Source organism: Aspergillus melleus (assembly GCF_016097325.1).
Source record: "Aspergillus melleus strain CBS 546.65 chromosome Unknown contig6, whole genome shotgun sequence".
Lineage (NCBI taxonomy): Eukaryota > Fungi > Ascomycota > Eurotiomycetes > Eurotiales > Aspergillaceae > Aspergillus > Aspergillus melleus.
In genome coordinates this window covers 2,585,210-2,600,126 of record NW_025763375.1, presented here as the reverse complement: position 1 = coordinate 2,600,126, position 14,917 = coordinate 2,585,210, and the positions used below count along the sequence as shown (strand labels likewise).

Genomic DNA, 14,917 nt, shown 5'->3' with positions numbered 1-14,917 from the left:
AAAGTGACGTAGAAGGTGACTGGTCACATTGAATGATTGTATAATGTCAATCTGGATCCTACTATGACTCACGGTTCAAACACCCAGGCGAAGAGTCGGTATCCTATCATGCTCATGTCTCTAGCGCTTCAACTTCCTTGATCAAGGGTCTATTCGCCTCCAACTGGTTGAGTTTCCTTTCTGGGATGTATATGATTAGATCAGCTGGGGGATCCGAGTGGTCAGTTAGATCCGTTGAGTTATGATGAGACATACTAATTCTAGCGTAGGTACCAACATCGGAACTGAACCTGTACCTGGTATGACTACATTTGGAGAAACTGAACTGGAGGGCTTATGTGAATCTAAGGTGACTTATTGGGGTCAGGACACATTTCTTGACGATACTATATTTGGCCTCTTCACGGAAGGAACGGCTCTTTCCTAGTACGGACTTTGTCCTTCGGGAAATAAAGGTTACATGTATGCGCTATATAACGGGCTCACTCTATGAGGACACTTGATCAAGAATCGCAAATAATAATAACCCCAGTTTAAGGGGTGCTGAATGTCGTCCACAAACGAAAATCCAGATGACGATGGGCCAGCAAGAGATAAAGAGATTACAGGGACATCTGACCCTTGAAGATTGAGTTAGTCTTCTGAGCGTAGAAAAGCGTGCATAATGAATCTCTAGAATAGATTTCGTTAATGAGCATTTTCCACACCTGGATCCTCAACGGCATTTCGAAGAACAGCTTTCATCTGTTTGTAAAGATCTTTGTCTCCTGTTCTCCTTCTGGACCGGCCAGAGAAAACGACTGTGCGCAAATCGTTTGCGCAAGGGACCAATTCCTGGTAGAATGGGGTAAAGTGTGCTTTTATAAGAGTGTCAAAATCCGTCTCGTCGGCAACAATTCCCTGTTTCGAGTATGCAAGTTTCTGGTCATCGTCATAATTCCAGCAGTCAAACTCCGTTGGTCCAACACATATGTCTGGACCATCATAATGAATGCATATCCAAAATAGAACCCAGAAGAAGGACTCGAGGTCATGCCAAAAAGAATGCTTTTCACCCAGGAGCAGCCCTATGGCCATAAATGGTCTCGTGCCAGTCCTGCCTCTTGCCCTGGAAGCTGGCTCCTGGTGTTCTCTAATAGGAAGGTCGAAGTCAATGAGAAAAGCCGGCCAGGAGCAGTTTCCTGTATCCTCGTTGATCATCAGATTTCCAGGGGAAATGTCGCCCTGGAGAATACCTACTTTTGTGTGCGAAGGTTCATAGCCTTGTTGCAAGTTAGAAATGGGCTTTACGAACAAAAGGTTCTTCCGAGATGAAAAGCTTACCTTCTATACATTTGTATAGCGCATTCAGAAAAACGGCACAGGATGTCGCCCTGTAGATTGGCTGACCGTAGTCACGGACACAAACACGACGGTGAACACGGTTTTGGCTTGAGAATAGCTGGTTATTCGAAGGCAACGGAGCACCAGTATGACTAGAGGACCGCTTTCCCCCGAGACTGATTTCCCTGCTCATGGGATTCTGGCCAGGATTCCTGTCTTCGACCACTTTTAGGCCAGTCTGCCTCGAGTCTGTTGCTTTTGTCACGTCAAGACCCCTACGAACGTTGTCCCGAATATCATCGACCTCACCATTCACAATGACAGTTTCATGGTAGAAGTACCTCGCAACATTGACAACACCTTTCTCCCGAATCTCCTTTAGAATATTTCCTTCTTCCTCTCGCTCTGGAACCTGCCACGAGTCTTTTATAACAATAGATGTTTTCAAGTCATCATCGAGATGAGCCTTCCAACAAGTAGTACCTCTCCCAGCCACGCCTGATGGTGGTCTAACAAGACCGTCCAGGATCAAGCGCTTCGACTGTCCGTCAAGGTCTACATGGATGGATCGAACCCCATCCACAGAGGTAATGGTGGGGTCAAAGCCGAGTTGCGTATCATTAGCCCATAAGAAACCGAGAATCGCCGAGATAAACTGAAGCGGATTCGTATTTATGTCAAACAGGGAGGAGGCTATAGCTCCTAGACGGTCAAACTCCCATAGATGCATCACAGATCCACAAATCGTGAAGCCCAATACAAACCGGCGATTGTCTTGCGTGAGAAAAACTTCTCTAACGTATCGACCTAGATCCCGCCATGTGTTGGAATTTGTGTCGAGATTAGAGCTGGATTTCAACTTTCCTGGAATCAGAACATCTGACCACTTCATGTTGTCAGTGGAAGTGTCATTACAGCTCATAAGAGCGATGTCTAATTTGCGTTTCGCTATTGACCCCTTGAAGGGCTTTGAATGTTGGGCTATCATCGTTCGACGGGCTGTCGTGCCAGGCGTAATTTCCAAAGCGAAGGCTTGTATAAAATCAAATGTCATAGTGAGCCACTCGAGAACCTCTTCCTCTTGCGCCGCCCTGGGCCAGTCTCTCCAGGCTGTCCCACCGTGAAGGGGAGGGTCCATCTGTTTGCATCGCTCTAGTATGGTGAGTGCCGTTTGTTCCAGTTCGGAAATGTCACCGAAAAAGGTTTCGAAGAAACCCGGAACACCGATGTATATGGAGCCCAATTCCTGTTTCAGCACATCATCGGTATTTATGCGGTGGTCGGAGGAATCCACATAACTGCGCGTGGTACGCAAGTACGGCGTCTGGTCCGTCAAAGCCAAAGGGGGCCTTGGAGGTGGCGTGGCCTCAGTAACAAGTGTATATTCGGTCCCAGATAACTTCATCCGTATCTTGGACCCAAATAGCTTGCAGCAGCGGAATAAACTGGTCAATCTCGAACGCATCCGAGTGTATGAACGAGTCAAGGCGCGAGATATCATCTAGAAGATTCTTCTTTCTGTTGGCGGTAGGAAGTTTCCGCACATTTGGAAATGTTCGTAATGCTGATCTGAGATCGGTAGCCAGATTACGCAGATCTGAATAACCCCTGTTAGCATGGCATCGACTGCCGACTGCTTCAAAGAACTACCTACCTTGAAGGCCCAACTGCTTGATAGAATCTATCGTGATCGGCAGTGACAAGTCCTCGCAGGTGGCCTTGAAACTTTCACGAAATGAGTGCATATGCTTCCCGATCGATTCTATCTCGTTAACAACGGGTTTTGCGAAATGAGCCATCCTGCAGTGGGGAAACGGTCAAATAAACAAGGAATTCTGTATAGGAGAGATTGCATAACATTAAGCACTATGGAGCTGATTTGAAAGGTTAAAGAGCAGGGACTAAGGAATATGGGGAGATACCGTTCTCAAGTAGTCGATGCCGGAATAACATTTTTGCATGGTCACATTATCGGGACGGGAAACTCCCTTGCTAAGATGCTATGTTGTATTAACCCACGGACAACTCCCTTCAGATGGTCCCTACAGATCCTCTCGTCGATCCCTTAGGCTTTATGCTCATGTTGGCAGGGGTGTATATCATCTCATACCAGACTCCGCGTTGCTATATCATGTAAGGCATATACAATTTCCGCCATCGTTTTGGAAAATCAGTGCTGCCTTTACTACGCCCGTTGTCACACCCTGTCACCACTAATGGGGCGCTGTAGGCAAGGAATCAAGGTTAGTTTGCCTCGGAAGGGGTATATACTTCCTCACATCCAATACGGAGGTGGAGGGATGCGATCTACTAGACAACCGCGATTGAGATGATCTAAATGGTGAGCTTAACAACCTGCCAAATCGAGCGCCGTTAGTCACATAGTTAGCCTTCAACGTTACTTGCTGTGAAGGCTAACTGAAGCTCTTGATCATACTTCCTCTTATCAGAGAGTTTAGTGGCTACAAACTTTCCCACGTTTTTGTCCCAGTAAAAAGGCATGATTTCACCAATGTCATCTGAGCCATGATTGGACAAAAGCGGCTGAATACGCTCGTAGAACAGCCTGAATAGACCGGTCGGACTGGACAGTGCCAGTGAGTACCAGAAGGTGCCTGTCTTCCAAGACTGCTCCATGATTTCGGATGTTTGTAGCGGCGTTCCCTCTGCGTCCCTCAAGATGTCTTCTATATAGTGTTCTGCTTCTTCGGCACACATAATAGCCATCAAGTCCTGTCGAAGCTTGTCAAACTTCTCGACATCAATCTCGTCAACGCCTTGGTTAGTTAACCAGTAAGGAGGCTCGATCATTTGCACAGGACGTGAACAAGCCCATTCGAGATCGACTAGGCTTGTGATATGCCACTTTTCATCAACAAAGATGTTGCTTTGGTGGAGATCAGTCAGCATAAAAGCGAAGGGGCCACGGCGCAGGTTCCGACATAAGAACAATTGAAGTATTGTCCGCATTGCTGCTAGTGCTGACATCTGATAGCCGCAGTCCTGCAAATTATTCACCGCATTAGGTTGGCTCTTTAGGCGACTATCGTGGACTGCCAAGATGTCCGCCACGTAGGACTCGACACTCGAGTAGGTATAATCACGGGATATACCGGTCGGAATCTCTTCATTCTCCAGTTCTTGAAGCTCCATTGAAAGGGGGCGATTGCTTAAGGTCAAGAAGCCTTCTCTGTCGATGATAAACGAGCCGATACGGGGCAAAGGTATTCTGCTCAGACTGAGCAGCATCCTGGACAAATCTCGGAAGAATGTCTTTCGCAACTCCGTGTTGTGTTGGTTTTGCATCCAGGTATTTGAGAGCATCGTGCCCTGAGCTTCCTCGATACACTCAATCAACAAGTACCCTGCATTGCTGACTCCGTCGACAGTCGTTTGCATGGGATGACGAACATAATTTGCAGGTAACGGGAAGCGAAAACAGGATAGTAACCAACGGCGTAGGGACTCGAAGCAGCGGCTCAGGAAAGGAAGATTCTCAGACCGTGTAAATTAGATTTCAAGAATTAGGTACCTTGCTCGTATGAAGAAGTTGGCACCTGGGCACGTACTGTTTCGCCTGTTGACAGAGCAAAGCCGTAGAGTCGTGGAATTGGAACCTCTGGGCAATTTTGTTGGAGCCATGCGTAGGAGCCAGCTTCACATTGGATCTTTTCGTCTCCATTTCCCGGCCTAAAATCCTCCCCGATACGATAGGGTAGCGGAAATCGGAGGAGGACACGGTTTCCGGGCTGTTGACGACGCTTCCAGTCACATATGGTAATGGGAATGCAGACATTGAAGCTACCGCGGTACCAGTCCTCGGGCTTTGGAATATGACACGCGCCCGTCGAGTTCAAGTTCAGGTGATGAACAACAACAGCTTTCATCCAATCGCGTCTAGCGTAGAGATGGGAGAAGAAGCGAGACTGTTGGTCGAGATAACCCAGCTGATGAAGTATGTTCACCTCCCGCTCTTTGGCATGGGAGTAGGTGATTTCCTCTCGAAGAAGGCGACGCGTCCGGGGCATGATGATGATTGATGATGCTTGCGCCCCTGACTTGGAGGAACGGCTGACTCAGTGGGATCGGGAGGGATCAACATATCCGCCGAAGTCCGAATCGTGCTCGAAGGGCCAAGCATATCTTTCAGAAAGGGCTGTAGAATGCAGATGCAGCTATGGAGCCTCACTTACTCGCTCTAGGACCAGACAATAGCATAACTTTCCGTTATATGTCCGTCTATTTTCTCAGATCGATGCTACTCATGCTAGGCACGGGCCGCCCCACCCCCAACTCCACACTAGCAGAGAATCAAATGTCTACCGAGATTATATTGAGTTAATTCTGGGATACTTGCAGTTCAATTGCTTCTTGACCGAGACCTTGTCTAATGAGGTGTAAGAGTGCGTTGCAGGCGCTGCAAGTGCCTTGGTTTGCATCTTACCACCCTCCACGACCTCATCGTATCTGGCCTTCCGTCATTCCCCATATCATTTCTCTCTACTCCAATATTAGTCGCGTACGATCATTCTCGGGGCGAGTATTGAACCGATCATCTGTTGCGAGTAAGAACTATTGAATCCTTGTAGTTCATTTAGATTGAGGCTAACACGAGTTCAGGGGTCGATCCTCATCCATACACAAGCGGTCGATGGCTTCGGAACGATAAGCGTGAACGTCAGATACGCCAGATTGATTTTGATTTTGAGCGTCTTTGTCAAAAGATAGTGGATTTGTCTAAAGGTACAAATTCGATCAGAAAATATGAGAAGCAGGAAGGCGGCTTCAACCGGGTGTTCATCTTTACTATGGACGACAATTCACGCATTGTGGCGCGACTACCATTCACCTTTGCTGGTCCCGCGAAATTAGCCACGGCTTCTGAAGTGGCGACGATTCAATACTGTACGCGGAAGGATGTCCCAGAAATATCTAGTTTTGGCTCATTATTTGTGATCAACAGTGCAAAAGAATACCAGTATTCCGGTTCCTAAAATCCTCGACTGGAGCGACGACGCAGAGAACAATGTTGGAAGCGAGTATATCATCATGGAACACGCAGCTGGTGTTCCACTACAGCAAAAATGGCCCTATATGTCCGGGGAACAGAAAGTTAGATGTATAGACGGCATTTACAGGAAGCTCAGGGAAATGACCGACATCAACTTTCCAGCATACGGAAGCCTCTATTTTTCCACTACCCAGCTGGGGTCTCTCTCAGGGCTACGGCTAGATGGCGAATTCTGCATTGGGCCTCATTGTGGAACCAGATATTGGGGCTGTGGCGATGGCAGATATTACCAGTATGCACCTCCTAATCGAGGCCCATGTCAGTATATCCCAATTCGTTAGGAGATCAGTGCTAAGACTACACATTAAGGGTTGACTATTGGCGCATATTCCGATGGCCTCATCGATGCCGGTATTTCAAGGGTACCCCCGAGGAACTACCAGCCCTCGAATCAATCGTCATATCATGGCTCAATACCGGCACACTTGACCCTTCTTGAGCAAGGTCGTCAGGTGCTGGATGCCATGACCAAGGATAGTCGAGTTTGCGACGCGGCCAAACCGACCTTGTTTCACCCCGATCTCCATAAACGGAACATATTCGTTTCGGAGAAAGACCCTTCGATAATAACTAGTATTATTGACTGGCAGTCATCCAGCATAGAGCCGGCTTTCTGGTATGCAGACGAAATTCCGGACTTTGCAGCTTATGCGCCTTCACCGTCTACTCAGGAAGTAAATGAGAGCGAGCTCTGTGCGAAGATATACGAAGCCTCTACCCAATACCTTATGCCAAAACTCTCTCAACCCAGGTTAATGGATGAAGGCATGTTTCGCCCTTTCCGGTACTCCTACAGAACATGGAAAGTTGGTGCCGTCGCCTTCCGGCATGAGCTTATCGAGACCTCTAAAGAGTGGGAGAAACTTGGATTTTCTGGGTCGTGTCCATTCCCATTACCGACAACCCAAGAAACTACTCTGCATCAGAAAGAGTACAGGCGTTTCGAGGCGGCCCAGAACCTGAAGCGTGATTTGTCAGGCTTGCTTGGCTGTGAAACTGATGGATGGGTCCCCCCAGAGAACTGGGAAACAGCAAAGAGAGAAAACGAGGCTATGTTCAAGGGGATGCTGAATGCCGTGCTTACAAACGAAGATCCAGATGACGACGAACCGATAAGGAGTGAAAGGGACCTTAGAGATATCTGGCCCTTTGATCTACCGCATGAGTAGTCATGTGGGGAGACGAGGCTAGATGCTGTAATAGAGTCGTCTGTCTTACAAGACGAACTATGGGCATCCCAGTTGCTCACTTTCGACGTGACATGCCTGCTCGAATTCGAACTCTCGGCACCCCTTTTGTAAGAGGATTAATCTAACATGGACTGTTAGATTTAGCGAATTGATCATGTTCTTATACAATAACGTCAAAGTAAACATAAGATCCAGATATCAGGTTGATTGGCACAGTTGAAATTGACTTGGATAACAACAGAGTTCTTGGAATGAAAGACATCAGACATTCAGCGCAAACCTGTCATTGCTATTTGAAAACAACATAATCAACTCTACAGGTTACCCAGTACTCCTAATCCTCATAAGCCTGCTCCCGTCATACTCAAATCGCACCACCTCCTTGCAACTCCGGCTTCCACCCTATGACCAACAAACGCCTGGATAAACTGACAGAAGACCAGCTCTTATGCAGCAACTTGCAAGACCGCCCGACCAGCCAGCTGACCATTCTTCAACTTCTCAATCCACGAGCCCAGATCTTCCAACTTTCCCTTAACCAGAACCGGCTAACATCGTTAGTATGGCAAACGCAACAAGATGGGAAGCCTTACACGAACGATTCCTCGCGCCGTAAAGTCCAGCGCCTCTTCCACGTCCTTCAAACTGCCCGTGATATTCCCAACGATGTTTAGCCTCTTCAGCGCCATCAACAGCGGCGGCGCGCCCGCCAAGATTGACGCATCTTTGGGCAATCCAACCACGACGACTGTTCCGTTCGGTCGCAGGAACGTAGGTGCCGTCGCATACGCCTGTTTAGTGGCCGCGGTGACAATGACGCCCTGCGCACCATGTGTCGTGATCTTCATGATCTCGACCGCAATATCGGCCGTCTTTGTAAAGTCAATGAATACCTCCGCTCCGAGCTTCTCGCATAGTTCTCGCTTCTGTTCCCCTCCGTCAATGGCAATGACACGCATTCCCATCGCCCGTGCGTATTGAATCGCCAAATGGCCGAGTCCGCCTCCCGCGCCGGGGAGAACAATCCACTGCCCGGGTTTAACACCGGATCTGTACTTCAATTAGCAATGCGCAACCCTAACCCCAGCTCTCGAAAACCTAGAACCCAGGAAGAAAGACGAGAAGTAAAAACCCACCGTTTACAAGCGGTATAAGCCGTGACACCACCACACATAATCGGGCCCGCCTCTTCATCCGCCACCCCATCCGGAATCCTCGAACTATAGCGACCATCGGCAAGACAATATTCCTGAAACGTGCCGGGGGCCGAAAATCCACTATTAATCTGATTGACGCAATGCACCTCATCGACACCATTCAGACAGAACTCGCACTCCCCGCACGTCGCAGCGATCCACTTCACGCCGGCGCGGTCGCCCACTTTCCACCGTCGCTGCATGCCTTCGCCCACGGCGACCACGACGCCGGCGCCTTCGTGGCCTGCGATACCCTTCGTCTGATCCATCATGGTGATGCCGAAGTCTTTCCACTCGTCGTGGAGCAGCGACTTATCGGACCCGCATAGCCCGGTCCAGGTGATTTTGACGAGGATTTGGCCCGGACCGGGCTGGTCGATGGGGATGGATTGGATGGAGGTGGTGGCTGATTCGCCGGTTCCTTGGCGGACGGCGGCGCGTTGGTGCATTGGGAGGTCGGGGTGGATGGAGACGGTCATTGTTGCTTTAAACTGGGCTTTTGGAAACCGGGTCTGATGCTATATTGTTTAAACGGAATGGACTCGGTTGTCTGAGAGAAAGCAAAGGTGAAGGTCCGGGAAGAAGGATGGACAAACCCCTCTTTGTGCCTCATCCACACGTGATTCGGTGATACTCCGGTACTTTTGTCTGGTGGAGTTGAGGGGATTAATAAACGAAGTAATAAAGAAGTGATACCTGCAGCTGAGATGAACAGGGATGTACAATGAGGTACATGAGGGCTGTTTCGGATGGAGACAGTTGCCGAGGCCATGCATGCACTAGTAGTCTAGTATATATGTATGCTACTGTCTGGCGCAGATCTGTATTTTTATTCATGATTGATTCAACATTATAACTAGCATCACTTCATCCCTTAGATTCGGAGTTTTGGACTTGGATACGCGTCTATCTGTTCAATATTGAAACCCTAGATAACTACTGATTACTAAAGCGATATGTTTAGTTACAACTTTGACAACACTTCTCGTGATATTTGGGTGAAAGCACAGTATATTGAATATTATATCTAGATTATAGAGGTAAAAACTTGGATACAGAATGCCTTGGAGTGCATACAGTTAGAGAAGATGCCCGACAAGATAAGAGCTTTTTTGCCTCCATTACCTAATACTCAGCCATCGGTTGACGACCAAAGAAGGGATAAATTATTGAAAATAGTAGAAAGTTTACCCAAGATAGAACCAAGACATGAAGAAAATAAGAAAAGAAGAGGAAGAAGAGGTAATACAAAGATATAGAAAAGATAGGTTGTGTGAAAGAACCGAAAGGAAGGTGAAGGGACAGTCAATTATTAAAGTCTATTCCTTGTGAGAAGAATACAAGAGCAGAACGAAGGGAGAAGAAGAATATAAACACTAATAGTAGTAAGGATTCTTCGGATCGGTCAGATCAAACACCACACTCGAGTGCGGCTTTCCTCCTCCACGTTCCGGAAACTCCTTGTTAAAGTCGATGGACCGATTGAACTGCAGACTTCCGTCGTCATTTAAATCAATGTACAGAGCTTTGAAGTCAGCAAGCGTATTTATCAGTCCGATATCGCCCGTCTGGACAAAGTAATCCGTGACGACAAGGTGTTTCTGGTCAGGCGTGACCTTGACATAATGAGGGCCAACAGTGGGCTGTTCCTCGTCCGGATCATCCAGACGCTTGACGTTATTGAGATCACTGATATCGAGAGCTGCAACGTGGTTTGCAGTGGTCAGGGTAAGGTAGAAGAAGCGACCATCTTGGGTGATGTCGGTGCTGCGGTTCTGTTAGTATGAAGAGTACTGGGATAATCCTGGGAGGCTGGCTTACTAGATAGCCACCGTGTCGCGCGCTTTAGGACCTAGATCGTATAGAAGCTCAGCGCGTCCTGGCTTTCCGTTCTCGTCTGCCTGTCCGGGATAGATGATCCATACTTGGCCCAGATGGACTGCCGTGGCCAGAGCGGCACCATCGGGGTTGCCAGGGATGAACTTGACATCTTGGATACCGCCGCCCTATATACAAATCAGTCTCCGTTCACACAGCTCTCTAATTCGCTAACTCACATCAGGAATGGTAATCGTGTTCAAAATCTTCTTCGAATCTAAATCCCACAGACGCAGTGTATTCGCCCTCTTTATCCCCGTACTCGGCTTGAGGATACTGATCGGCTCGACGAAGTCGGAGGTCAGAATAAACTTTCTCTTCCAGTCAATGCTTAATCCGTGGGGCGAGAACTGCTCTTCTAGAATATTTAAGGTCCCTTCGACGTCCTCCGGCCACTCCTGGATGATGTTGAATTCGGCGTCGGTCTCAATAAGACGACCGGGTGACGTGCCTACTGCAGAGCCCATGTAAGTGATGTAGAAGCCGCCTTGGGGTTTGGCACGGATCTCATCGGCAATCGAGGCTAGGATGCCACGGTTACTTTTCTTGAACTTGGGGCGGTAGGGGTTGGAGGTGTCAAAGTAGAATGCGGTATCCTGAGGTCATGGTCAGCGATCGGTTGGTGATACTGAAAAACGAACTCACCTGGGTCTTGAGTAGAGAGAGAAGTCCGCCTCCAACAAGAGTCTTTCCATCAAGGGAAGGACCTAAATGGTGGGGATCGTTGCCACTAGACGGGACATCGGTTATCCAGATGAGAGTGCCAAATGTGTCCTGTCGTCATTAGCATACTAATCCGGCCCAAGATGGAGCATAGACTCACATCATCCAGACTGTACGTAGCCAAGAAATCTATACTTCAGTCAAAAATGGAGTCCAGGTAGTAGGATTAGGAAACTCACCCTTATGCTCTTTATCACCCGAGCCAGTCCAGAAGTAACCGATCTTCTTGGGCTTGATCTCACTTGGGGTGAATGGGGGGCTGTCCAACGCAGGTGTCGGAACTTGTAAGATAGGAAGAGGGGGCGAAAGGTCATTCAGTGGCTCGGTCACACCCGGGATGCTGGGGATCAACGGTGGCAAGGAGAGACATTGTCCGAGGGAGACAAGGGAGGTAAGATGAACGATTGTGGACTTCATGCTGGCGAAATGAAGACGAAGAATAGTCAATTGCCACCTTTGGGTTGTCGATCTGCCTATTTGTCGCTGTAGGATATTGAATTGTCGAATGGAATTGAACCAAGGCCGGCCTTTTGCTCGTTTATATATTCGTCTCTCGACATCAAAGTGTCTCTTGTTTCTCCAGGACCGCTCTGCATCTTGCATACACACATCACACCTCGCATCCCAGTTCCCCTACATCACACGAAATAATTGTATCTAATCACGCAAGTTGTGTTTTGTTTTTGATTTGTGTTGAGTATCAAGCATGCTGTCAATTGAAATGAGACCTCGAGGTCTTAGACACCATCTATCGGGGTTTGCCAGGGAGGCCAGCCACGCAAGGGGCGTTAACAAAAGGATCACGATTTTGAACCCACATTATGTCGTGATCTCTGGGGAAGATGACCCATAGTATCCTCGATCGACTAGAGCTGTAAGGTACAGTACTGGGGACGCTAGCTGCCGTTCGTCATAGCTCCATGGCATACACAGTCTTTGGCCAAAGTAGTGGTGATCTGCCGATGATGGCGACTATGAAACTGCTCATAACGAACTTACGATTTATAACGCGATCGGATAATAGAGCAATGTCATAGAAATCAGCTAGATAACTATCTTGAAGTCTATGTGTCGGTATACGACCTAGTGTAAAATGTTAATCTGGGCGAGCACGAATCCGAATCGTGGTCAAAGCAGAACAGCCAGCACGAGCGCATCTCGTCAGGGAAAGGAAATGCATGTCATAGATTGGAATACGTTAATCCAAATGCAGATCTCATCAAACAAGCAAATAAAGCCCTCAAACACTGAGAGCTGGCTAAAACAGGCTGGAATCCTCAGCCCTCACATTCTAATTAAGTTAGGGCTACGCCGAAGAAGATGGCGCCATCAGATATTCTTTAATCTTTGAGCCGCTCATTTCAAATAATGCTGCACTCAGAGTTCTGCACTTTGGCTCTAGGCCCTGATAAGCTTAGTTTGGGCATGTTCCTGGCCCTGTCTTTCCGCTAGGAATGCTTTAAACCCTTGATTTCGTGACACTGCGCAGAATTTCGTTATACGTGGAATGCCGATCTTCTGCTGCATCTGATCCTGATTGGTGCTTATCATGCATGGGGAAGATGATTGAAGGACGGTGCTAGACTGATACGAGTTTATTGAACTCTACGAGTGCTTATAGTGGATGCGATAGAGCTGGCGTCAGATAACGAGGGGATGTTGTGATATCGGATTAGTGATTTCTTTCCTCGCCAGGTATTACTTGAAGTTATATGAATTCTCCTTGCAATTTACGATCTATATTCTCTGGACTTCAGATCCAGGCTTTCCTCATTCATCACCCTCTTAATCATGAAACCGACCTTGCTATTCCAACTAATCATCTCCGTCCCATTCATCCTAGGAGCCACTGTCCTGGACAAACAATCCGGCTTTTCAGACGGCCAACCAATAGATGACACGGGAAAAGGCGCTTCTATCCTCGGTATGTATCCCCAGGGATCTCTCTTATGCTCGCTAACCCAAGCAATAACATATAGGCGGAACCAACGAGCCCTTGGACCTCCAGAATCCAGACAACCTCGGCCGCCCTTCAACCGACAATGGCGTCGTACCGAACCTGAAATGGAGCTTCTCCGACTCCAAGACCAAGATATTTAACGGAGGCTGGTCGCGCGAGCAAGTCGTCCAGGATTTACCGGCCAGTCGCGACATTGCAGGGGCACAGCAACATTTGAGAAAGGGGGCGATTAGAGAGTTGCATTGGCATCGTACTGTATGTCCAATTTACATTTACCTGCTGCCACTGAATGAATAGGGTCGAGGACTGACAACCCGATAGGCAGAATGGGGCTTCCTATACGCAGGCTCTCTGCTTCTTTCCGGCGTCGACGAAAACGGTGGCTTCACAACCCAGAAGCTCGAGCAGGGGGATATCTGGTATTTCCCGAAGGGTGTTGCGCATAATGTGCAAGGTCTCGATGAAGAGAATGAATACCTGCTTGTTTTTGATGATGGGGATTTCGAGAAAGTCGGGTTCGTCTTCCCTTCCTCCCTTGTTACAAACCCTTTTAATTTACCCCCCCCTACCAAATACCCAATTCCGATACACAATACTAACAAAATATCCCTCTCAAAGAACAACATTCATGCTCGACGACTGGATCACACACACGCCACGAGACATCCTCGCCAAGAACTTCGGCGTCGACCCGTCCGTCTTCGACACCGTACCGTCCAAATTCCCATATATCCTCAACGGCACAGTCAGCGAAGAAGCGACAGACACGCCGCAAGGTACGCTCACGGGAAACAGCTCCTACGTGTACCGCACGTACAGCCATCCCGCGGAGCCAGTGCCAGGAACAGGCGGCGTGCTGCACAAAATCGACTCGAGGAACTTCCCGATCTCGAAGACTATTGCTGCGGCTGTTGTGGAGCTCGAGCCGAGGGGGTTGAGGGAGTTGCATTGGCATCCTAATGTATGTGTCCTTGCGGTGTGGCTTTCTTCGGGTTTGGGTTCACGTTGTGGATGGCGATGTGCTAACACAATGAATGAATGAATGAATTACTAGGCCGAAGAATGGCTCTACTTCCACCGCGGCCAAGCGCGCGCGACAGTCTTCATCGGGGACTCGAAGGCACGGACATTCGATTTCAGCGCTGGTGATACTGGGGTATTTCCTGAAGATAGTGGTTAGTGTCTTCCTCTTTCTCTTCTCTTTGTGTTCTCTATCACCCCAGGTTCTTGTTCCGTCGAGGATAAACATCCTAACAAAAGAATTGTGCAGGCCACTATATCGAAAACACCTCGGACACCGAGAAGCTTATCTGGGTCGAGATCTACAAGAGTGATCGCGTGGCTGACATCTCGCTCGCGCAGTGGCTTGCCCTGACGCCGGCGGATGTGGTGGCTCAGACGCTGAAGGTGGATATTGAGGTCGTGAAGAGGATTAAGAAGGAGAAGCAGACTTTTGTGGCAGGGAATTAGTTAATTTCGTCTGCTGATTGGTAGTGTGCTTTCTTCTTGTTCGGTTGGGGTAAATGTAATGTGTCATGGAGCCATATTTGAAGGAAGATATATGTCCAATGTAATG

At 48.3% G+C, this 14,917-nt stretch overlaps 6 protein-coding genes across 6 annotated transcripts; 2 read left to right on the top strand and 4 right to left on the bottom strand.

The window, feature by feature from the left end:
* Window positions 1-3,708: 3,708 nt before the first annotated feature.
* On the bottom strand, window positions 3,709-4,572 carry LDX57_010639 (uncharacterized protein; the record flags this gene model as incomplete). Its single annotated transcript, XM_046092384.1, has 1 exon — window positions 3,709-4,572. The coding sequence occupies one exon, from the start codon at window positions 4,570-4,572 to the stop codon at window positions 3,709-3,711; it is 864 nt and encodes a 287-aa protein (XP_045948362.1).
* A 275-nt stretch (window positions 4,573-4,847) lies between these two features.
* LDX57_010638 (uncharacterized protein) lies at window positions 4,848-5,351 on the bottom strand (the record flags this gene model as incomplete). The annotated part of the gene is made up of 1 exon (XM_046092383.1): window positions 4,848-5,351. One exon carries the CDS (start codon window positions 5,349-5,351, stop codon window positions 4,848-4,850), a length of 504 nt encoding a protein of 167 aa, XP_045948361.1.
* Window positions 5,352-6,556: 1,205 nt separating this feature from the next.
* LDX57_010637 (uncharacterized protein) lies at window positions 6,557-7,563 on the top strand (the record flags this gene model as incomplete). The annotated part of the gene is made up of 2 exons (XM_046092382.1): window positions 6,557-6,626; window positions 6,704-7,563. The coding sequence occupies 2 exons, from the start codon at window positions 6,557-6,559 to the stop codon at window positions 7,561-7,563; spliced, it is 930 nt and encodes a 309-aa protein (XP_045948360.1).
* Window positions 7,564-8,109: 546 nt separating this feature from the next.
* LDX57_010636 (zinc-dependent alcohol dehydrogenase) lies at window positions 8,110-9,378 on the bottom strand. Its single transcript, XM_046092381.1, has 2 exons — window positions 8,721-9,378; window positions 8,110-8,634 (listed from the first exon to the last, which is right to left on the bottom strand). The coding sequence occupies exons 1-2, from the start codon at window positions 9,257-9,259 to the stop codon at window positions 8,142-8,144; spliced, it is 1,032 nt and encodes a 343-aa protein (XP_045948359.1). The 5' UTR covers window positions 9,260-9,378; the 3' UTR covers window positions 8,110-8,141.
* A 778-nt stretch (window positions 9,379-10,156) lies between these two features.
* LDX57_010635 (uncharacterized protein) lies at window positions 10,157-11,798 on the bottom strand (the record flags this gene model as incomplete). Its single annotated transcript, XM_046092380.1, has 6 exons — window positions 10,157-10,547; window positions 10,602-10,786; window positions 10,838-11,254; window positions 11,304-11,432; window positions 11,482-11,510; window positions 11,561-11,798. The coding sequence occupies 6 exons, from the start codon at window positions 11,796-11,798 to the stop codon at window positions 10,157-10,159; spliced, it is 1,389 nt and encodes a 462-aa protein (XP_045948358.1).
* Window positions 11,799-13,172: 1,374 nt separating this feature from the next.
* Window positions 13,173-14,811, top strand: LDX57_010634 (uncharacterized protein; the record flags this gene model as incomplete). The annotated part of the gene is made up of 6 exons (XM_046092379.1): window positions 13,173-13,305; window positions 13,361-13,596; window positions 13,663-13,856; window positions 13,960-14,302; window positions 14,396-14,516; window positions 14,612-14,811. The coding sequence occupies 6 exons, from the start codon at window positions 13,173-13,175 to the stop codon at window positions 14,809-14,811; spliced, it is 1,227 nt and encodes a 408-aa protein (XP_045948357.1).
* Window positions 14,812-14,917: the final 106 nt, after the last annotated feature.

What these genes read in the sequence shown, in the direction of transcription:
- LDX57_010636 (XM_046092381.1), bottom strand. Translation starts at nt 9,259, where the DNA reads ATGACCGTCTCCATCCACCCCGACCTCCCAATGCACCAACGCGCCGCC. An exon ending in GCTTATACCGCTTGTAAACG is followed by an intron (nt 8,635 to 8,720) that starts GTGGGTTTTTAC and finishes ATTGAAGTACAG; the next exon opens with ATCCGGTGTTAAACCCGGGC.